Here is a 25,144-nt window from a genome sequence, read left to right as displayed (position 1 = left end):
GCTGGAAATTCAAGCAACACATAAAAGTTGCTGGTGAATGCAGTAGTGAATTTAAAAACAAACAACAGGAATTCTGCAGATGCTGGAAATTCAAGCAACACACATAAAAGTTGCTGGTGAATCGTCATGTGGTTTTGATTGACTGATAACATTATGACATTAGTGATCAGCCATCCTAATTTTATCTCATGGAATTTGTGCCATCATGCAGTATAAGATCTAGATTGTATTCAGAAATGAATAGATAATATTCATCTTGCAAAATTAACTATTTCTAATGAGAAAATTTAATATCCTGCTCATAATATTAAATTCCATCAACTTCATCAACTCTTCCAAAGCCTAAGGGGTCATCATAACTGGAACTGCCATGTAATTACTATAGCACATCAAGATATTAAGTGTTCAGCAACATATTACTCATCTCTGAACTCTCCAAAAACCATTTCAATGCAATTCAGTGGATGTGCTCAATGCAATGCAGGTACAATCAGTTGTTGCTTGTGCTTTGGGAAATGCTGTTGTTCAGGAAAATCATACATCCTCTGCTTGTTGTTCTCTTCAAACAAACAGCAAGAGGACTCCTGAAGTAAGGAGCTCCTGTATCTTCTTTTGATTACCTGTATGCTTCAGAATGGGAGATATAACATGTTTAGACCAACAGTTTGGAAAATTTTGAGAAAACATGCCACGAGCATAACTTGGAACACATTCTACTTAACTGGGTGGGCACAGCTTCAATAAGATTCAAAAAGCCCAACACAATCGAGGATAAAATATCCAATTTGATTGGTTTCCCATCACCTTGACCATCAAAACATAAAGGTACCTTTACAATTCCCATAGCCCCTGATAACTCTCTGATTTTAGTCCCTTAGGCTAACATGACAGCATCCTTCAGGAGGGCAAACCCACAAAAAGCATCCAGCCCAGACAGGGTACCTGGCCGGGTATTAAAGACCTGTGTTGATCGACTGTCAGGAGTATTCACAGATAACTTTTGACTCTGAGGTACTCACATGCTTCAAACAAACTTCGATTACATCAATGCCTAAGAAAAGCATGGTGACCTGTCTCAATGGTGATCATCCAGTAGCACTTACATCACTGTGATGAGGTGATTTGAGAGGGTGGTGATGAAAAATATCAAATCCTGTCTGAGAAGCGACTTGGATCCACTCCAATTTGCCTACCATCACAACAGGCTAATAGCAGATGCTATTTCATTGGCTCTTCACTTAATCCTGGAAGATCTGAACAGTGAAGATACACACATCAGGATGCTGTTCATTGGCTATAGCTCAGCATTCAATACTATCAAACTCAAAACTAACCAATAAGTTTCAAGTCCTAGGCCTCAATACCTCCTTGTGCACCTGGATCCTCGATTTTCTCGCTTGCAGATCCCAATCAGTTTGGATTGGCAACAACATCTCCTCCACGATCTATCTTAGCATAGGTACAGCACAAGGTGTGTGCTTGCTTAGCCCCCTGCTCTACTTGCTTTACACTTATGACTGCCAGGCTATGCACAGCTCCAATGCCTTATTTACATTTGCCGACGATGCCACTATAATTGGCCAATTGATGTATGGTGCCGAATCAGCATATAGGAGGGAGAGTGAAAATCTGGCTGAGTGGTGCCACAACAACAAACTCTCACTCAATGTCAGTAAGACTAAGGAGATGACTATTGACTTCAACAGGAGGTAACCACAGATCCATGAGCCAGTCCTCTTCAGGGGATGAGAGGCAGAGAGGGTCAGCAACTTTAAATTCCATGGTGTAATCATTTCAGAATGCAAGTGCCTTTACAAAGAAAGCACAGCACTGCCTCTGCTTTCTTGGAAGTTTGCAAAGATTTGATATGTCATCCAAAAATTCGACCGACTTCTACAGATGTGTGGTGGATTACAACCAGGAATGGAAACACCAATACACTTGTATGAAAAAAGCCTACAAAAAGTAATGGATACAGCCCAGTCCATCACAGGTAAAACCCTTCCCACCATTGAGCATATCTACACAGAGCGCTGTTGCAGGAAAGCAGCAGCCAGCATCAAGGACCCCACTATCCCAGCCAAGCTCTCTTCTTGCTGCTGCCATCCATCAGGATGAAGAGTCTCAGGACCCTCACCACCAGGTTCAGGAATTGTTGTTACCCCTCAACCATCAGGCTTCACTCAACTTCACTTGTCTCATTACTGAACTGTTCCCACTGAACTGGACTCACTTTCAAGGACTTTTCCTTCACCTCATGTTCTCAATATTTATTGCTTATTTATTTTTATCATGATTATTATTTCTATTTTTTCACTTTTTTTATTTACAAAGTTTTTTGCTTTTTTGGGCAATGATTGTTGTCTTTCATTGTGTTTCTTGTATTTACTGTGATTGCCCGCAAGAAAATTAATCTCAGGGTGACATATATGATGACATTTATGTACTTTTTTTGATAATAAATTTACTTTAAATTTTGAACTATGAACTTCATCATCTTTACTTTATTCACTATTAGCATTGCAACAACTCACTCAAACTTCTTTGACACTTACCATTCACATGACTACCAGCTTGATACTAGAGCAGTTCCCCTCCAATTCATGCACCAGCCTGATTTGGAAATATACGCTGCTCTTTAATCAACACTGGTCAAAGTCCTGGAGTTCCCCACTTTTCAGCACTGACCGAGTATCATCAGTAGAACTGAAAAGGTTCACAAAGACGACTCAACACGTTACTCTCAAAGGCAAATTGGAATGGATTGCCAATGACACCCACATTCCACAAACAGATGAAAATACAAAGAAGATGAAAAGTAGATGAAAATGCAAAGAAATTTACATCCAGATATCTCTTTTCATATTTATCAATTTGGTATGCAGTACACTTTTGGTAGTTAATATGCAAATACGACCACAATTCTTTTTGTTTGGACATTTATTCCAGCCATTGATGAAGTCTTATAATACCAAGTTCATTTCTTGAAGGACTCAATAGTCTAGTACATTAGAGCACTGAAAAGTATTTTATCTTTTGTTCTCAAGGTCTCAAGCTAGCTTTGATGCACATGAGTTCAAAAGAAGCTTATCAATGTTTAATGGTATAATCTCCATTTCATTCAAAATCCATAACATTGATTGGTGTGTTACATGAAAATGCACTTGATGGTGGTCCTTTGACACAGAGGTTGTTCCATTATTAGATGAGCACAGGGCTTTAATTTACTTACCTGACCTGGACAACCCAGTGCTAAAACTGAACATGGAAGAATAGAGATATGCATTCGTATAGAAATATATAACTTCTAGCCATTTTTGAAATGTAGCTACAGTTATACTGCAGGGAATGTGGCATCTGATTTGCATACACATTCCCACTGACATTAATGCAACGATCATAAGATGATGAGTTTTACTTGTGTAAGCTGAGGGATAAATACCAGTAGGACCCTGAGGAGAATGTATCAGGCTTTTCTTTGATTACATCATCTGAGAGGGAAGATGGAACCTTTCTTTAACATCTTATCTGAAATAGTGATAGAATGCCAGCTTAGGAATGAACACAAGTCCTTGTAGTGGTTCTGTCTGTCTTAGAGGGAAGAATATGATCACTATTTCCTGATTCTGAGCCACGGTTAACTGGAGGGAAGCAAAACTATTCCGCTCCAGTGCACTGTCGCCAAGATGAATGCAGAGGTTACACAGAATGGAGGAAAATATCCCCCCAAGAAAATAAATGTACCTTCTGTAATACCATCTGCAGCTTTGTCTTGCAATTGCACCATCACAGATAAGGACTTGATAAATTCTGCAATTTTCAGCCAAACACTTGTGATTGGTAAACATTACACAGTCAGAATAAAAATCCCATTAACTTTGTTGAAACAAATAACTTTGTGGAAAGAATCATCTGCATTAGGAAGGGCATAATTTTGATTTCATGTTTTATGTTTAAATGTAGTAAGCCCAGCTCAGTTGAATAATGCATCTTTAAATGGTGATGATTGCCACAGAAATACTGTTTATTTTACATGGGGAAAAAAATCATCTGAAAACTGCTAAAACAAGCATAAATGAAAATCTATTTTGTAACAAGAAAGCAAATCAAATTTTCTTGCTAACTGTTCTCCAGTGCACAGAAAGACAGCTATTAAAGTCAACTCGTGATTGTGTAATTAGATTGAGGGGAATACTTCACAGGATCATTAAGATTTATTTCCCTGTTGGAAATTGGTTGTAAGGTATTTTGAGAGAAAATGATTCTCTTGGAGTAACTAAATATTGAACACATATCTACAGATCTGTTCTCTGCCAAATGTGGAGCCTGGAGATAAAAGCATACCCTAACTATCAAGCATGTGTTCAAAGAGCTGCTGATTTAGAGTAAATACTTTTTGTAACATTTAATTTATATTTTATATTTAATCCATATAATTAATCATTATTAACATTTGATTTTAGATTTTTAGAGTATGCTAGAATCTCTTACGATTATTAATTTTCCATTACATTAGTCTTCAGCTGACTGTCGCGACTACACCATTAATCTTCTGAAAGGAGCTGAAATCTATGTTAAAATTATACAATTCTCTACTTTCATTTTTTGCCCTTTTGACGACACAATGACTTTAAAGAAAATCCATAGATGATTTAGATCAATATCAATTCTTTAATCAACTTGGACCTACAAACAAATATTACAAACACAACAATACATGAGGCAGAAAACCACACTTCTAAAGTTCTGTAGCTCACTACTCAACATGATGGGATAACGAGAGTCTCCTAATTGAATCTAGAACAGATAGTGCAGCGGTTAGCATGACATTATTACAGCTTGGGGCTTTGGAGTTCAGAGTTCAATTCAGGAGCCATATGCAAAGACATTCTCCCCATGAAAGTGTGGGTTTTCACCCACAGTCCAAAGACATACCACTTAGTAGGGTAATTGATCATTACAAAAATGTCTTGTGATTAGGCTAGAGTCAAAGAGATGGTTTGCTGAGCGATATGGCTCACTTGGCTGGACTGGCCTGTTCCATGCTATATCTCTAGATTAGGGTTCTCAATCTGGGGTCCACGGACCACCTCGGTTAATGGTAAGAGTCCATTCCATAAAATAGGTTGGGATCCCCTGCTCTAAATAAATAAACGAACAACCAAACAAACGAGAGACGGTAACTGGAGTATCTCTATGAGTCACTCTGGATAAGGGATATTTATTGGCCAAGATACTGGCAAAAACAGCCCTGTTCTTATTTATACATTGTCACAGGGTCTTTCATGTTTCACTGGGAGAACAAATGTCTCAGTCTGCAAGATGGGATTAATCCAGAACTGATGCTTGCTACTTGACAAATGATTTGGACTCTTTGCCTATATTTCTATTCATTTTCCAGTTAAAGTTCTCATCTAAACAATCTGCATATCCAGTCAAAAGGATTAATGCAATAGCCATCTGTATCTAGCATTGCAGCAGTGTTTATTTCATTTATTGAAACAAGAGTTGAAATTATAAAAAAAATAGCCAATTTTTAATCTGTGTTTTTCCCCTGCGGATAGACTGCCATTGTTCATCCATTACCAACTAAAAGAGAGACAGAGTAACAGTCGGAAACCTCACCATGACTATCATTAATGTCACTGGTGATCATCTAGCTAGCAGGAGGCAGAAATTCAAATGTGACTGAATTTCCACAGCATGTTGGATGACATATTATAGTCTGTAACACTCAAGTAACAAAATCCTTGCAGAATCAGGAATGATAGAGAAAACTTTGACTTCTGAGAAAGAGTGAATTGGGTGCAGGTACATGGTTAAAATAAATAACTTTTGGATTAGCTTAAATGTGCCTGCTTCCAAATTAAGACAGAGGTGCATTTGGATGCTGTGAGTAGTCTTCTTCCTACATTTGGGACCTTAATTAGCACAGGCACGTAGATACTTATCACAGCAATTAATGTCCTTATGAGACATTAATTAGGTCTGTTAAATTGAATTTCTTGACCTTTGAATTTAACATCTCCAGGATGGAGTCCCCAGTGCTTGGCACTCTTGACAGTGAGAGGAAGTGAAGGATGTGCCACAGATCCTGTGGATATTTGAAGTTTTGTTTGCACGACCTGAACAAAAGCCAGTTATTACAGCATGTGCCTCAGGTTTGCACATCAAAGGTTTGGCAGAAGATACTTATTTTGATAAGGTTTTTATTCAAATATTTAGAACCCTTAAGTAAATAAAATCAGAATGGAGGAGTGTAATCAATGCAATTGAGGGGACGTAGCTGAAGGAAAATTGTAAGCATCCATGGAAATGTTGTCATGTTATGTGAGCATAATCTAGGAGTGCACAACATAAATTCAGGAAACATCTGAAAGAAGAGCTGTGTGGAGAACAGCAGAAAGGGTAGCAACAAAGAAATGAAGGAGGCACTAACCATGTGAGGCTGAATTCTTGGGCTTATATAGGTTGCCTCAAATTGAATTGGCAAGTGATTATGGAGTTCTCCAGCTTTCATGAAGAAAGCTGGACCTGGTGGCAAATATTGTCTGTGCTCTAAAGGCTTCCTTGTCCTCAGCATCTTTGTCCTGGTTCCATCTGGTGTGCAGAGTGAGAATTCATTGGGTAAAGCACTTGGTGGTGAACCTACACCTTATTAGCCAGGATGAGTGGCTGGTGGATTTCACCTCTTTGGTTGAATTAGCAAAGAATGGTATTATTAGCACCTACCTGGTATCCCTATTGACAAGTGGGTTCTCATCAATCCTGAAGACTAATTCTTCACAGACACAGTGCAGAAACTGCTGCTACAAGGGGAGATTTGTGCAGGTTCCCTGCAGATGCCTTGCGATTTATCGTGATACTTTTTTGACTGCAGCACTCCAACTTTTCAGCTCTTTTGCTTCAAGGAAGCAAATTTAAGCTCATGGCAGGCAGAGGAACCCAATACCCATGATGAATCACAGCAACCACGAGGAACCCAATAATGCAAAGAACGCAGGAGTGCTTGATGAAAGCTTGTGGTACTGTATCATCAAACAAGTCAGCATAATATTGAACATGCTCCTTCACACACTTAGGTAGGCCTGGAATTTTTTTAGTACTGGGAGAATCTCAAGATTTGTAGCAATGTGTTGCATGCAGCACATATTTGGCATCTGGGAGATTTAGAGATGGGGAAAGACAGAAGTAGACATCACATCACGTATCACATAATGAAAGCAACATTTTGGAAGAGGAGAAACCGGAATAAATAAAATGAATAACTCTAACATCTTTCATAACTTCTGGGCATTCTAACGTATGTAATAGCCAATGTGATCCATTTGAAGTGGACCCACTCCTGTGCTGGTATTAATAAAAACAGGTCACTGTTCGGTACAGATGCTGACTAATGTAAATGTCCAGTAGTTAACCACTTCATTTACTGGCATACGGTGATAACAGGCACATTAGATATACCGGATAGTTGAGTGGGGTCACAGCAACAACTTTGCACTCAATGTCAGTAAGACCAAAGAGCTGATTGTGGACTTCAGGAAGGGTAAGACAAGGGAGGACAAATCAATCCTCATAGAGGGATCAGAAGAAGAGAGAGTGAGCAATTTCAAGTTCCTGGTTTTCAAGATCTCTGAAGATCTAACCTGGTCCCAACATATCGATGTAGTTATAAAGTGGCTATATTTCATTATAAGTTTGAGGTTTGTCACCTAAAACACTCGAAAACTCCTATTTATGTACTGTGGGGAGCACTCTGACAAGCTCCATCACTGTCTGGTATGGGGGAGGCGGTGGGGGGGGGGGCTACTGCACAGACCGAAAGAAGCTGCGGCAAGTTGTAAAATTAGTCTGCTTCATCTTGGATACTAGTCTCCGTAGCGTACAAGACATCTTCAAGGAGTGATGCCTCAGAAAGGTGGCGTCCGTTATTAAGAACACCCATCACTCAGGACGTGCCCTCTTTTCATTGATACTGTCAGGCACACACTCAGTGATTCAGGAACAGCTTCTTCCCTTCTGCCATCCGATCCCTAAATGGTCATTGAGCTCAAGAACACTACCTCACTTTTTTATATATCATTTCTGTTTTGCACCATTTTAATCTATTTAATATACTTAATATAAATGATTTACTTATTTATTTTTTCTTTCTTTCTATATTATTATGTATTGCATTGAACAGCTGCTGCTAAGTTAACAAATTTCATGACACATGCCAATGATAGTAAACCTGATTCTGATCCTGATCAGAGGTGGCACCCAGACTGACATATGAGGAGCGTTGAGGGAGAGCCCAGGATGACATGGGACAGTGTTGTCACTGGCAACCATGAGGCACAAGCAGGCATCAGCACAGTCTGGTTCTGTCAATTAATTGCAGCACGAAGAACCTTCCCTGCTTCGAAAAAATACAGTGTCTTTGGCCAAACGTAAGCTGCATGGAAATATTAACAATAAGTCACTGCTCATCATGAGGTACTTTCAATGATATTTATCAACTGCATGCTTTAATTGAATTTCTCATCCTGTGGGAATACACACTGCACTTGTAATGTGCATCATCAAGACCAGGCTGAGTGATATTTCACTTTTTACCAAATTTTCACCTCAGTGGTCGCTAGTACAAAAACATGTGAACTATTGTAAATGTAACTGACCATTAGCTATTCTAATGGATTCTGTCCTTGGTCTTCAAAACTAGAATTCCTTCCTCCCATTATTTTTTAAAAATCAAAGGTGACAATACCAATTACTTTTGTTTGTTTTTTTTATTATTAACCTCTGCCAGTCTCCTAGGTTCGGCCACATATACATCACTGAAAATAGTTAGTGAGTGAAAAACAATCTACTGGAGGACCTCAGCAGGTCGAGCAGCATCTATAAGAGAAAAGGGATTGTTGGTGTTTCAGGTTGAAACCTTGATGCAGATGATAATGAGTCTAAAGCTCTGCTTTGGGCTGTTTTCCACCCTCTAATTTCTACTTCAGCTTTTTCCACACTTTACAAAATGTGCCAGCAGAGTCTTCCGTAGAGACTATCAAAAAAAGAAACCAGTTGGAAGAGGAGAGCGGATCATAGGAGAAAGGGAAGGAGGAGAGGACCGGGGGAAGTGATAGGCAGGTGAGAAGAGGTAAAAGCCAGAGGCGGGAATAGAGGAAGAGGTGAGGGGGAGGGAAAAACAGTTACCGGTTGGGGAAATCGATATTCATGCTGTCAGGTTAGAGGCTACCTAGAGCGAACATAAGGTTGCTCCTCCACTCTGTGGTTGGCCTCATCTTGGCAATAGAGGAGGCAGGGACTGACATGTCAAAAAAGGAATGGCAATCGGAATTAAAATGGTTGGCCACCCGGAAGTAAGGCTTTTTGCTGATGGAGAGGAGGTGCTTGACGAAACGGTTTCCCTATTTACGATGGGTCTCACCAATGTAGAGGAGGCTGCGTGGGGAGCACTGGACACAACAGACGACTGCAGCAGATTCACAGGTGAAGTGTTGCCTCACCTGGAAGGACTGTTTGGGGCTCTGAATAGAGGTAAGGGAGGAGGTGAAATCTTAACCTTCAATCTGTGATATGCAATTGAAGTTATTTTCCCCTGAAATATTGCGATGTTGCCTTTTTCCTCCCAACTTGCTTTAAGTTCTGATGTAATTACTTTTAAATTTGCTTTTCCGAAATTATATTTCTCGTACAGAATTGCTGAATCCCAGTGCATAAGAAGTAACACAATTCCCCTTGTTCCTTATGCGATTACGATTTCTTATGGATCTATCTTTTAGTGAGTGTTTGACTACTTTGCTTTACACCATGATTCTTTCTAACATTTATTTATAGCAGCCTTGCATTCTGATACAGATTTAACTCCTCACAAACATCCTGATCTGTTCCCCTTTCAATAGCTAATATTTACCTAAAAGCTATCATTTTCTAACTTTTTCCAGTTTCATGAGGGTTCTTCAATACATCTGTAAAACAATAATTTCTCTCATCTGTAGAATATTTCCAGTGTTCCTTTTTCATTATTATATCGTCAGTTTGAGTTTGCTATAACTGTAGACTCTAACAAATTCTATTCCCTCTGTGTAACTTTGGCAATAATCTTTAATGAGCCAAAATGCTCATTATTTCTTTATTAAAACAAGGAAGGGAGCATTTGAGCTATCAAGTCTACATTTGGCTCCGATAGAAGCATGGTAGTCAAACAGTTAGTGTAACGCTTTACAACACCAGCTGTAAGATCAGGGTTTGATTTCCGCTACTGTCTGTAAGGAGTAACTTCTACGTTCTCCCTGTGACTGCATGGGTGGCCCTTGGGTGCTACGGTTTCCTTGCACATTCTAAAGACGTACAGATTAGGGTTCGTAAGTAGTGGGCATGCTTTGTTGAAGGCAGAAGCATGCCGACACATGTGGGATGAACCCAAACAGCACATTTCACTCTATGTTTCAGTAGTTCAAATAAAGCTAACCTTTCTCTTTATCTTTAGGAGAATCCCACAGTTCTATGTCCTCTCTTTTTTTTTCCTCTAGTCCTGCATACTATTCTCTCTCAGTTGCTCATCAAGCCCCTTTTGATTCTTTCCTCTTATCTGCACCATGGGTAATTTGCAATAGATAATCAACTTTGTAAAATTGAAGTCAGTGGGAATGGAAGAAGAATGGAATCATATTTGGCATAATGGAGGATTATTGTAGTTGTTGAAGGCCTATCATTTTAGAGCTAGGAGTCCCTAAGGGGTGTGTCCTTAAAATACAAGATTTTCAGCTATTTCTTCACGGATCTTTCCTCAGTAAGGTCAGGGATGAGGACATATGCATGATGTTTTAGGGGCATCTTATTATATGCAAAAGCAAGGAACAAACAGAAAGAATAGAGATGCACAAAATCTGAAATCAAAACAGAAAATTCTGGAACTATTCAGTGGGTCAGACAACACATGTGGAGAGAGAAACAGCCAGTACCCTTTCACGAGAACCTAAAACAACCTGAAAAAATGAATTCTTCCTCTCTCCATTGTTGCTGCCTGGCCTGTTGAATATTTCCAGTATTTTCTGTGTTTTTTTTAAATTACCCCGTGTAGCATTGCATGTCTGTCTGTAATAGATCTAGAAAACTCATTTTGTTGTGTTACAGTAGGTGAAAGTAACAATCAGTAAACACGTGCCAACAGAGAGAATAACTAATAATTTTTGTCCAATATTCAACGGCATTATCTCAATATCTCACCAGTCCACCGCTGACCAAAGAGTTCACAAGCTCACATACCATGATGACTCATATAGATATATATATACACACACACACATACATACACACCGACTCCCCAAACCTCTTTCACTATTTTGCAAGGCAGATATCAGAGGACTGTTGCAATAGTTTGTACTTGCTTTGATGAACACAACATCAACAACACTCCAGAAGCTCAAGACCATCCAGGAAAAAATCCATTTCATTGAAAACACATCTACGACTGAGAACATTTGATCTCTCTCCCACTGATACAAAATTGCTCAGTGTGGATCTGACTGATCTGAATCACCAGATGCTGATCCCTGCACTCCCACTAACATACTGGGGCTTCTGGTTCCTCCATTCCCTCTAAACTCACTGAGGGCCTGGTTTCCCCTCTTCCTTTTAAACTCAACTGGGCATTGGTTCTCAAGCTCCTCTTATCGTCACTAAGGTCCCAATACCCGAGCTTGCTGGGTTCACAGGAAACATTACTATACTGTTGTGTGCTGTAGCATGTAAAGAAACACAAATTAAATGCTTGTTGGACCATGACAATAGACAATAGACAATAGGTGCAGGAGTAGGCCATTTGGCCCATTCAAGCCAGCACCACCATTCACTGATTCCGCTATCTTTAAGAGCTCTACCCATCTCTTTCTTGAAAGCATCCAGAGACTTGGCCTCCACAGCCTTCTGGGGCAGAGCATTCCATATATCCAGCACTCTCTGGGTGAAAAAGTTTTTCCTCAACTCCGTTCTAAATGGCCTACCCCTTATTCTTAAACTGTGGCCTCTGGTTCTGGACTCACCTATCAGCGGGAACATGCTTCCTGCCTCCAGCGTGTCCAATCCCTTAATAATCTTATATGTTTCAATAAGATCCCCTCTCAGCCTTCTAAATTCCAGAGTATACAAGCCCAGTCACTCCAATCTTTCGACATATGACAGTCCCGCCATCCTGGGAATTAACCTTGTGAACCTACACTGCACTCCCTCAATAGCAAGAATGTCCTTCCTCAAATTTGGAGACCAAAGCTGCACACATTACTCCAGGTGTGGTCTCACCAGGGCCCTGTACAGATGCAGAAGGACCTCTTTGCTCTTATACTCAATTCCCCTTGTTATGAAAGCCAGCATGCCAGTAGCTTTCTTCATAGCCTGCTGTACTTGCATGCTTGCTTTCAGTGACTGATGTACAAGAACACCTAGGTCTCGTTGAACTTCCCCTTTTCCTAACTTGACTCCATTTAGATAATAATCTGCCTTCCTGTTCTTACCACCAAAGTGGATGACCTCACATTTATCCACATTAAACTGCATCTGCCATGCATCTGCCCACTCACCCAGCCTGTCCAAGTCACCCTGCATTCTCATAACATCCTCCTCACATTTCACACTGCCACCCAGCTTTGTGTCATCGGCAAATTTGCTAATGTTACTTTTAATTCCCTCATCTAAATCATTAATATATATTGTAAACAGCTGCGGTCCCAGCACTGAGCCCTGCGGTACCCCACTGGTCACCGCCTGCCATTCCGAAAGGGACCCATTAATCGCTATTCTTTGTTTTCTGTCAGCCAGCCAATTTTCAATCCATGTCAGTATTCTGCCCCCCAATACCATGTGCCCTAATTTTGCCCACTAATCTCCTATGTAGGACTTTATCAAAGGCTTTCTGAAAGTCCAGGTACACTACATCCACTGGCTCTCCCTTGTCCATCTTCATAGTTACATCCTCAAAAAATTCCAGAAGATTAGTCAAGCACGATTTCCCCTTCATAGATCCATGCTGACTCGGACTGATCCTGTTACTGCTATCCAGATGTGTCGTAATTTCATCTTTTATAATTGACTCCAGCATCTTTCCCACCACCGACATCAGGCTAACCAGTCTATAATTCCCTGTTTTCTCTCTTCCTCCCTTCTTGAAGAGAGGGACAACATTAGCCACCCTCCAATCCACAGGAACTGATCCTGAATCTATAGAACATTGGCAAATGATTACCAATGCGGCCACGATTTCTAAAGCCACCTCCTTAAGTACCCTGGGATGCAGACCATCAGGTCCCGGGGACTTATCAGCCTTCAGACCCAACAGTCTATCCAACACCATTTCCTGCCTAATATAAATTTCCTTCAATTCATCCATTACCCTAGGTCCTTTGGCCACTATTATATCTGGGAGATTGTTTGTGTCTTCCCCGGTGAAGACAGATCCAAAGTACCTGTTCAACTCATCTGCCATTTCCTTGTTCCCCATAATAAATTCACCCGTTTCTGTCTTCAAGGGTCCAATTTTGGTCTTAACTATTTTTTTCCTTTTCACATACCTAAAGAAGCTTTTACTATCCTCCTTTATATTCTTGGCTAGTTTACCTTCGTATCTCATTTTTTCTCCACGTATTGCCTTTTTAGTTACCTTCTGTTGCTCTTTAAAAGCTTCCCAATCCTCCAGCTTCCTACTCGTCTTTGCTATGTTATACTTATACTGGAAACAAATTCTAACAGTCTGGAAAATCTGCCAATAGAGCACCACCTAAGTCCCAAATATGCCGGATTAATTGTGTGTTATTGTATCTATGAAATCCATTGGCATAAGGAACATAAAGATTAGAAGGACCAACTTTATTCACCATTTTCATTTACATGTATTAGGAATTTGTTGTGGTGTAGAGGTCAGGGCATAACATGGAACAGAAAAACCAACATTTAATGATTATAAAGCTTAAAGAATTATATAAAAATAATGAAAAAAAAATATATATATGCTAACAAAGTTAGAGGGTAAAGAATTGATATGGGATAAAATATGCATAAATAAATAAATGGTAGTGTCTGTTTAATTGGGTAGCATGGTAACATAGTGGTTACCATGATGCTATTACAGCACCAGCAACCCAGGTTCAATTCTGATGCTGTCCCCGTGTTTCAGTTACCAGTTTCCTCCCACAGTCCAAAGACCTAAAGGTTAGTAGGTTAATTTGTCACAAGGGTGGCGCTGGGTCATTGGGCCAGAAGGGGATGTTACCATGTTGTATCTCAAAATTAAAATAGAATGAAATACAGGCATGTATTTACAATGTAAACAGCATTATAAAAAGTGGTTTGAAGTATGCAGTGCAGCGATGGGGGTAATAGATAGAAGGGTGGTTGGGGGAGGCTATATAGAATGGTTGGTTAGATTAACTGCCTGGGGAAAGAAACTTTTAAGATGGCATGAAGTTTTGGTTGATAAATCACTGGGTTTCTTAAGCTCCACCTACAAAACATGAAGCACCCATTAAATGGAACAGAAGATGTTTGGCAGCGCTACCAGCTACAGCTTCCCAAACATTAAGATACATTGCTTCATCATCTTTGGGTCGAATCATTAAAGCTAATGAAACAATTTTGTAGGAGCGCCTTGATCTTGCATTGCTGTAGTTCAAGGAAGCAGCTTACTCCTATCTTCTCAAGGGCAATAAGCGCTGGCTAAAAATGCAATGCCTGCATTCTAATTGAAACAAGCATTCGTGAGGTATTGGAGGCAATACATCAGTAGCAATAAGGACATTGCACTTTAACTTCACTGGAATGCAAAATGAGTGGTGTGTCATTTCCTTCATTGACTTTAATATTTAAGCTTCCAAATTTCTTTTCATTTCCTCTCTGCATAAAATCCAGAAGATGTCTGAAGCAAATGACAACTACCGCTAAATCTATTCTTCATCCTTCAGTCTAACAGCTGTTAAGGAAAACATAATTAAGGATGGTTCTTTATAATTGTTGCAAATATAATATGATCTAATTTCTCACTAATAAGTTTCAGATTTTCCCCAATAAATCTGGATTACTGGTGTCACAAGCTGTTGATATTCTTGCTTATCAATGCATCAAGGATTTGGGGCACAATAACAAATTGGAACTGCTGCAGGGAAAGGAAGTAATCCACAAAAAAGGCTAAAACAGCATGCAATTAAAGAGATGTCCAGAGGTGACATCACTCAATAATCTGATTTTGGATTTCATAGGATTAAAGATTGCCCAAGATTTAGTTTACGCTTCAGTTTGTTTTATTGAAACTTCATGATTGTGTTAAGCATTTAAAGTCCTTCTGATTCTACATGTGTCAAAGCAGAGTGACAATAAAACTGGAACAAATATTACAACAGGGACTTTGAGAATGTTGTTATAACACAGAACCACAAGAAATTGGAAATAGGTGTAAGCCACTCAAGCCTGCAATATGAACACCATTGGTCTACCCCAGACCTGAACCCAGTAAACGTCAATCTCCTGATATCTGAAAAATATATCAAACTCTACTTGCTTCTAATGAACTCATCTCCACAACTCTCCGTGGCAGAGGTCTTCCAGAGGTTTACCACTTTCTGCAGGAAGAAGTTTCTCTGCACCTCGATTTTACATTATCATGGAAAAGGATAGAATCAGAGAGGACAGGAAAATTTTTAATTGGGGAAGGGCAAACTATGAGGCTATAAGGCTAGAACTTGCGGGTCTGAATTGGGATGATGTTTTTGCAGAGAAATGTACTACGGACATGTGGTTGATGTTTAGAGATCTCTTGCAGGATGTTAGGGATAAATTTGTCCCGGTGAAGAAGATAAAGAATGGTAGGGTGAAGGAACCATGGGTGACAAGTGAGGTGGAGAATCTAGTCAGGTGGAAGAAGGCAGCATACATGAGGTTTAGGAAGCAAGGATCAGATGGGTCTATTGAGGAATATAGGGAAGCAAGAAAGGAGCTTAAGAAGGGGCTGAGAAGAGCACGAAGGGGACATGAGAAGGCCTTGGTGAGTAAGGTAAAGGAAAATCCCAAGGCATTCTTCAATTATGTGAAGAAAAAAGGATGACAGGAGTGAAGGTAGGAGCGATTAGAGATAAAGGTGGGAAGATGTGCCTGGAGGCTGTGGAAGTGAGCGGGGTCCTCAATGAATACTTCTCTTCGGTATTCACCAATGAGAGGGAACTTGATGATGGTGAGGACAATATGAGTGAGGTTGATGTTCTGGAGCATGTTGATATTAAGGGAGAGGAGGTGTTGGAGTTTTTGAAATACATTAGGAGGGATAAGTCCCCGGGGCCTGACGGAATATTCCCCAGGCTGCTCCACGAGGCAAGGGAAGAGATTGCTGAGCCGTTGGCTAGGATCTTTATGTCCTCGTTGTCCACAGCGATGGTACCGGAGGATTGGAGGGAGGAGAATGTTGTCCCCTGTTCATAAAAGGTAGTAGGGATAGTCCGGGTAATTATAGACCAGTGAGCCTTACGTCTGTGGTGGGAAAGCTGTTGGAAAAGTTTCTTAGAGATAGGATTTATGGGCATTTAGAGAATCACGGCCTGATCAGGAACAGTCAGCATGGCTTTGTGAAGGGCCGATTGTGTCTAACAAGCCTGATAGAGTTCTTTGAGGAGGTGACCAGGCATATAGATGAGGGTAGTGCAGTGGATATGATCTATATGGATTTTAGTAAGGCATTTGACAAGGTTCCACACAGTAGGCTTATTCAGAAAGTGAGAAGGCATGGGATCCAGGGAAGTTTGGCCAGGTGGATTCAGAATTGGCTTGCCTGCAGAAGGCAGACGGTCGTGGTGGAGGAAGTACATTTAGACTGGAGGATTGTGACTAGTGGTGTCCCACAAGCATCTGTTCTGGGACCTCTACTTTTCGTGATTTTTATTAACGACCTGGGTGTGGGGGTAGAAGGGTGGGTTGGCAAGCTTGCAGATGACACAAAGGTTGGTGGTGTTGTTGATAGTGCAGAGGATTGTTGAAGATTGCAGAGAGACATTGATAGGAGGCCGAAGTGGGCTGAGAAGTGGCAGATGGAGTTCAACCCGGAGAAGTGTGAGGTGGTACACTTTGGAAGGACAAACTCCAAGGCAGAGTAGAAAGTAAATGGCAGGATGCTTGGTAGTGTGAAGGAGCAGAGGGATCTGGGGCTACATGTCCACAGATCCCTGAAAGTTGCCTCACAGGTGGATAGGGTAGTTAAGAAAGCTTACGGGGTGTTAGCTTTAATAAGTCGAGGGATAGAGTTTAAGAGTCGCGATGTAATGATGCAGCTCTATAAAACTCTGGTTAGGCCACACTTGGAGTACTGTGTCCAGTTCTGGTCACCTCATTATAGGAAGGATGTGGAAGGATTGGAAAAAGTACAGAGGAGATTTACCAGGATGCTGCCTGGTTTAGAGAGTATGCATTATGATCAGAGATTAAGGGAGCTAGGGCTTTACTCTTTGGAAAGAAGGATGATGAGAGGAGACATGATAGAGGTGTACAAGATAATAAGAGGAATAGATAGAGTGGATAGCCAGTGCCTCTTCTCCAGGGCACCACTGCTCAATACAAGAGGACATGGCTTTAAGGTAAGGGGTGGGAAGTTCAAGGGGGATATTAGAGGAAGGTTTTTTACTCAGAGAGTGGTTGGTGCGTGGAATGCACTGCCTGAGTCAGTGGTGGAGGAAGATACACTAGTGAAGTTTAAGAGACTAGTGGACAGGTATATGGAGGAATTTAAGTTGGGGGCTTATAAGGGAGGCTGGGTTTGAGGGTCGGCACAACATTGTGGGCCGAAGGGCCTGTACTGTGCTGTACTATTGTATATTCTATGTTTAAATGACTTATCATCATCATGTACCGTGTCATATGATGTAGGCAATCATGGTAGCCATGATTGTCCTTGGCAATTATTTCTACAGAAGTGGCTTGCCATTGCCTTCTTCAGCGCAGTCTTTATAATACTCTTCAGAGATTTCCTGCCTTGTGTCGGTGGTTGCTTAAAATATGCACCAGCTGCTCATATGAACATCCACCACCTGCTCCCATGGCTTCACGTGACCCTGATCAGGGGGCTAAGCAGGTGCTAGGCCTTGCCCAAGGGTGACCTACAGGCTAGCAGGGGGAAGGAGCACCTTACACCTCCTTTGGTATAGATGTATTTCCACCCCACCACCGAAATGACTTGTGCCTTGAAACCATGTCCCCTCATTTGAAACTGCCCCGTACTGAGAATATTTCAATATCTACCCTGTTCTGATCCCTTAGAATCTTGTATGTTTGATAAAGGTCACCCCCTATTCTTCCAAACTCCAAAGAACACAGACTGAACCAGTTTAACCTCCCAAAATGCTAGAGGAACTAGCAAGTCAGACAGTGTCAATGGAGAGAGTAAGCAGTCAACTATTCATTCCCATCTATATATGCTGCCTCGCTTGATGAGTTCCTCCAGCATATTGTGTGTGTTTTTTGGACTGCCTTCAATGTTATGATGTTTCTTTGTAGGTAAGGGGACCACAGTTATGCTCAATACTCCATGTACACCCTGCACAATTGTAACAATATCTCCATCCAAATGCCTCCCCCTTTGCAATAGACAATATTAGTCTTCTTAACTATTTACTGTACACCTGCTAGCTTCTTATGAGTCATATACAATGCTGAAACCTTTCTGTTTTTCCAGCATTATAAATGGACAATTGCAAACAGCAGAGACATTTTGGACACCGAGGATTAGAAGCCTTCTGATTTTCAACTTTGACAGAAAGAAGTGTATTGGGTACAGAAGTTCTATAGTTGCATGGTGCAGAGTCATTTGCAGCAAGAGTCAAGATTAATCCGAACAAGGATAAAGGTGGGTCGTGACCTATTGCATGTAGGTTGAAAATTTTTGAGGAATCCTTCACCTTTTAAAGCGAGAGCCAAGAGGAGAGAAACCCATAATTTATATTCCACTAATCTACAGACACAATGATTCATTACTGGTAAAGTGGTCAGTGAGTTAGGCCATAGGACCATAAGACACAGGAGCAGAATTAGGCCATTCCACCTATTTAGTCTGCTCCACCATTCCAGCGTGGCTAATCCTGGATCCCATTCAACCCCTTACACCTGCCTTCTCGCCATTGTCTTTGACGCCCCGAACAATTAGGAAATGATCAACTTCCACCTTAAGTATACCCACGGACTTGGCCTCCATCACAGTCTGTGGCACAGCATTCCACCGATTCACTACTCTCTGGCTAAAAAATACCTCCTTAATTCTGTTCTAAAAGGTCATCCCTCAGTTTTGAGGCTGTGCCCTCTAGTTCTGGGTACCCCCACTGGAGGAAACACCTCTACACATCTACACATCCACCCTACCTCGTCCTTTCGGCATTCGGTAGATTTCAATGAGATCCCCTTGCATTCTTCTAAATTCCAGTGAGTACAGACCCAAAGCTGCCAAATGCGACACTGTCAAGATGAAACCACACTCAGGTTGGAGGAACAACACCTTATATTCTCGCAGGACTTAGGATGTAGTCCATCTGGTCCAGGTGCCTATCCACCTTAAGATCTTTGAGCTTGCCTCGCATTTTTTTCTTTGTAATAGCAATAGTACACAATCTTGCTGCCTGACACTCTCGGACCTCTGGCACATTGCTAATGTCTTCCACCCATTAAGTTCATCTGTCATTTCTTTGTCGCCCATTACTACCTCACCAGCACCATTTTCCAGTGGTCAAATATCAACTCTCACCTCCCTTTTACTCTCTATACAACTGAAAAAACCTTTAGTATCCTGCTTTATATTATTGGCTAGTTTGCCCTCAAATGTTATCTCTTCCCTTCTTATAGCCTTTTGTTGTATTTTTAAAGCTTCCCACTCAGTTTTGCTACCTTGTATGCCCTTTCCTTTACTTTTACACAGTCCTTAATTTCCCTTGTCAGCCACAGTTGCCTATCCCTGCCATTTGAAAACAACTTCTTCTGTGGGACTTACCTATCCTGCACCTTGTGAACTATTGCCAGAAACTTCAGCTATCTCTGCTCTGCCGTCATCCCCGTCAGATTCTTCCTTCAATTTACCTGTGCAAGCTCCTCTCTTATGTCTCTGTAATTCCCTTTATTCCATTGCAATGGTGATACATGTGAGTTATGCTTCTCCCTCTCAAATTCACTGCCTCCTAAAGGTTTCTTTACATTAAGCTCCCTAATAAAATCTGGGTTATTATACAACACCCAGTCTAAGCCTACTTTCCCAAGTAGACTCAAGCACAAGCTGCACTAAAAAGCCATCTCACAGGCACTAACCTAATTTTCCCAATCCCCATGCATTTTGAAATCCCCTATTACCCTTATTACATGCCTTTTCCAGCTCCCTTTGCAAACTCGACCCCACATCTTGGCTACTATTTGGGGGCCTATATTTGATTCTCATAATGTTTGTTTCACCCTTGCAGTTTCTCAACACCACCCACAAAGATTCGACATTCCCTGACCCTATGTCACCTCTTTCTGAAGATGGAATTCTATCTCTTACCATCTGAGCCACATCACTGCCTATGCCTTACTGTCTGTCCTTTTGATACAAAGTATATCCTTTAATGTTAAGCTCCCAACTCTGGCCTTCTTTCAGCCATGACTCAGTGATGCCCACAACGTCATACCGACCAATCTCTAATTGCGCCACAAATTTGTCTACCTTATTCCAAATGATACGCGCATTTAAATACAGCACCTTCAGTCCTGCACTCTTTGCCCTTTTGAATTTTGCCTCTTGTGGTACAATTTAACTCTTTGTTCTGTCTGCATTTGTATGCAATCATTGGCTTGTCCTTTTTTACATTCATATTACACCCATTAGTGACTTGCAAACCTGCTGGCTCATCCTCAGCTCTATCATCCTGGTTCCCATGGCTGGTAACACAAGAAGAATATAAATTGTAGATCATTATGACTTGCGTATTTTGTTCATACTGCACATTAACATTTAACCAAAAAATGAAGCAGAAAAATTAATGAAAAGCATGCATTAAGGATGCATAATGTGGATACGTCAGCCAACCACCCTGTTTAATCCACTTTCTATCAACTCATGGAAGGGATTATCTTCAAAGTAATTATGGACTAGAAATTAAGCACTGCCATATGGCCACTCGCATTCCTCATGTCTGACTTCCCGTGAGGAATCCATGTGGGATTGGTAATTGTTAATCAGGCTCCACTCCAACTCGAGGAGAGATAGTTTGCAAGGAGTCTCTAGATGTACGAAATGGATTTGGGAATACAAAATCCTAAATGTCACAACATCTACTTCAATAAAACAAGGCAAAAGCCAAACTGCTGGTAGAACTTAGTCAGACAAACAGCATCTGTGGCAGGGTTGTTGACAGCTTGAGTTGAAAATTCCTTTCCCCTACAGATGCTGTTTGAGTCCCTCCAGTAGTTTTTGCTTTGCCCCAGATTCCACCATCTGTGGTCTTCTTGTGAACAGGGTATTTGACTCAAGAGGTCATGGCTGGGATTTAAGCTCCATCTAAAATTCATCTCATGGATTAACATCATCCATCTCCCAATATGGAGTTTCAATTGATTGCACTCCAACTATGTCAAGAGGTTGTGGATTCATGATGGTTGTGAGGTTGCTAAGGTTGTGAGCACAAAACCTCTAGGACCAAGATAGTTCAGCAATGAAGGAAGTGCTATTTTCCTTTCCGAATCATTAACCCCATTTTGTCTATCAGGTAGAGAAGAAGTAAAGGATATGGTGGTGTTAATTTTGGTGGATTTTTTTCTCCTTAATCAACATGACATAAAAAAAGATCATCATATCAATGTGAGAGCTGGCTGGTACTGATAGGCGGTTGTGATTCCTTCAAAGCTACACTTCAAAAGGCTGCGAAGAACTTTAGATGTCCTGATTTTGACAGTGATGCAATATAAACATGCAACATGTATTTTTACTTCTGACCTTTCTCCTTTATTTAGTTCCCTGTTATTTGCCTCAGTAACTGCATGTAACTGCAGTAACTTTATGGATAGCATGGTAACAACCTTATTTTTATGTCTTCTGGATTTGAAACAGTCAGTGGAAGCATATTTTGTATATTGATCCTGATGAATGTTTTCATACCTGCACTTGTACAAGGAGGGTACAAGGCATCTAAGAACACATGAATCACAGAAGGTTGTGGGTACGGGAACACAATTATTGTAAAATGCTAAGGATCAGCACTGGCCCTTCAAAAAGCCAGGAAATTTAAATTCCTGCATACACTTTGCCTTCATCTGTTCTAAAGCTCAGTGCCCTCACAACCATTTTATAATATGGAGACCAGAATAAAAATAGATGTTCTCGTCAATGGATTTTGGAAAGTAATTTAATTCTAGTAATTGAACTGTGATATGATCACTATTAAGTATGAAATGAAAGAGCAGTGATACTGGAATTAATTATCTGTTTATGATAATACAGTTCCCTAATGTCATTTGTCTCAGTAACTTCTCCAGTCCATTTTCTGCAGGGCATAATAAGTGCTTGGTGATGAAACAAAAACAAAAGAGAAATAAACTAAGTCAGGCTGAGATATTCTGATGCACATTAACAATCAAAACCAACCATTTTTGCTGTTATTTTAAGATATATTTTAACTATTAAAGGGAATGAGATAGAAAACTTAAACACTGTAAAAATGCTGACATTTCACACTGCTGACAATTCAGCATTGTAACAGCTAGTGGTTACGCGACACATGAACCATCTCCAAGTAGTAACTTCACCAAAGCAAGGTAATACTACCTCAGATTACACTTATTTGACTTGCATTGAAGTGCATCTATGCCATCTGTCTCAATATCACCTTTACGGTACCTTTTCACCACTTCTACTTGTACACGTCAGAGGAGGTCTCAGCTTACATCGTTCTAAATTGCAAAACAGTAGAAGCAGACAACAGAAATGAATCCTATAGGTGAGAGAGTGATGGGTAAGAGCTTCTATACAAGGGTGGTTAAGCAAGAACATTCCCATGAATATTTCCAGAGATGGGACTGTTGTAAGCTCGCCTGATTGACAGAATACTCCAATTCTCTTTTGATCACAGTGTCATCCTTCCTATCTAGGTTTGTCATGGTCTTCTTTTCCTTCAGAAGCTTCTGACCAAAATATTAAACTGTTCTTTGTCATTGAAACTCTTCATGTCCAATTACACCACTGATGTTAATACTCATGCATCTTCACAGTTCTAGTAAACCAAAGCTTTCATGTGACCAAAGAAGAGAGTGAAAGGAGCCATGTTTCAGTACGGTACTCACTAACACAGGAGAGAGAATATCCAAGTTGTGGGTCATGGATAAATCGCCGGTCATTCAGCCGTGTCACACAGTATAGGTAGAAGCAATCCAAGCATATGACATGCTGCTCCTCACAAGGAAATACCAACACTGGATCTCTAAGGCAGGGAAAGAAAAAGAACACAATCATGTTTTATTTTCAGTCCTAATGCCCCAATCCCTCTTTTTGTCCTGTTGGAGCTGTCTCATGTTAGAACAATTTCACAGGGAGTTGTCGATATCCAATACCTCAGCCTCAAAGCTATTCTTCACACGAGCTATTCAATAACCTACCAAACTCAACCTTTCAACACACAGGCATTTTGAACTGGAATTATGGTACAATAATAAAAAAAAGAGGCTTTTAATAACTTTCCCTTTTATGAACCAGCATTCCCATGGAATGGCCTGTAGTCTCTATGGACTGCTATCACACCACGTATGGCACCTACCAATTCAGCAACTGGAAAATGACTGCTATTTAAATTTGCCTTCAGCAAAAATAAATAATACATTATAAAGTCTCCCTGAGCCTAAGTAGGACATTTTTAATACATATATTGGAAAATTATATGATTCTTACACAGCTAGATACATTATTTCAAAAGAAGCCATTAATGTACTTTTTATGCAAATTATTCATTTGACTGAGGCACACATCTCCAGGAATATTCCGTAAAGTAATGAGAAAAAAATATGAAAGAAAGAATTTGTATTTGCATACAACCTATCACAACCTCACACTGTTTCAAATGCTTTACTGTCAGTAAAGCAGACTATAAGACATAAGACATAGGAGCTATATTAGGGCCATCGAGTCTGCTCTGCCATTTCATCATGGCTATAAAGTTAATATCAGAACATAATATTTGCAGGATATTGAAACTGGTTAGGTCCAAATCTAAATCATTTCAAAAGCAGGATATTGCTGTCACATGTCACTGTTGACCTATTTGGGATCATTTTATGCGCATTTAAAGGCATATGGTCCAGTACGTCCATACTTTTGTTTCTTCCCGTCCAATTATTCCAATGGTCTCCAGACAGATCTCACATCTTTCATTCCCAATGAACTTGGAAATGCATCCAAAAATACAATGCCCAATTCACCTGTTACCAATCTTCACGGGCATAAATTAGCTCAGGTCCAGCAGTATTGCAGATGCAAGTCATGCCTCCACATTCAAATCCCATGAAGACTTTATCACTCTCTGAATTTTCTAGCCTTGAACCATCAAAATATACTTCTGTCTTCCTTGACTGGGCTCTTTTACACCTGTAGTTTCATTACTTTCATCATTTACAAGCCATATCTAGATAACAAAAAGAACCCTTTTGCACAGACATCCTTGGAGTTGATTATGCCCATAAATCAGAAGATACACAAAAATCACTCCAACTACAGCATTGTCATGAATGGCACCAAAAGCACACAAGGTGAATAAGAAGGAATATTTACTAAAAGTAGATTGAAAGAGAAAACGACTTCCCTTTCATATGTATGAACATAGTACCTACACTGGCTATCGAATTTAATATTACGGGAGCTCGTTCATATGTCAGAGCATCCATAAGTCAGATGTTTGTAACCCAAGGACAGCCTGGAATGAACTTTCATTAAAAAATCCGCTGTTTCCATTGCTACTCATTCTCTTCCACTTCCTCGTGGTCTTCGTGCAGTGTTTTTTCTTCTACATGAAAAAGTTTCATGCCACACAATAGAATCATTGGCCTTGATATGCAGGCAGGCACTTTGAAAGCTGGAAATAGAAGTGATGGGATTTTGAATTGCTGCCTGGTCAGCTGAGTTCCTCCA

General features: G+C 40.4%; 1 protein-coding gene across 2 annotated transcripts in view; it reads right to left on the bottom strand.

The window, feature by feature from the left end:
* Positions 1-25,144, bottom strand: part of prkn (parkin RBR E3 ubiquitin protein ligase) — a 1,192,578-nt gene that overhangs the window by 470,160 nt on the left and 697,274 nt on the right. For both annotated transcript variants that reach the window (XM_063056415.1, XM_063056416.1), the window contains exon 7: positions 23,311-23,447. In XM_063056415.1, the coding sequence (XP_062912485.1) occupies positions 23,311-23,447 (137 nt within the window). The remainder of the gene's footprint in view (positions 1-23,310; positions 23,448-25,144) is intronic.

The sequence above is a fragment of the Mobula hypostoma genome, chromosome 8 (assembly GCF_963921235.1).
Source record: "Mobula hypostoma chromosome 8, sMobHyp1.1, whole genome shotgun sequence".
NCBI lineage: Eukaryota > Metazoa > Chordata > Chondrichthyes > Myliobatiformes > Myliobatidae > Mobula > Mobula hypostoma.
This window is presented reverse-complemented; position numbering and strand designations above follow the sequence as displayed.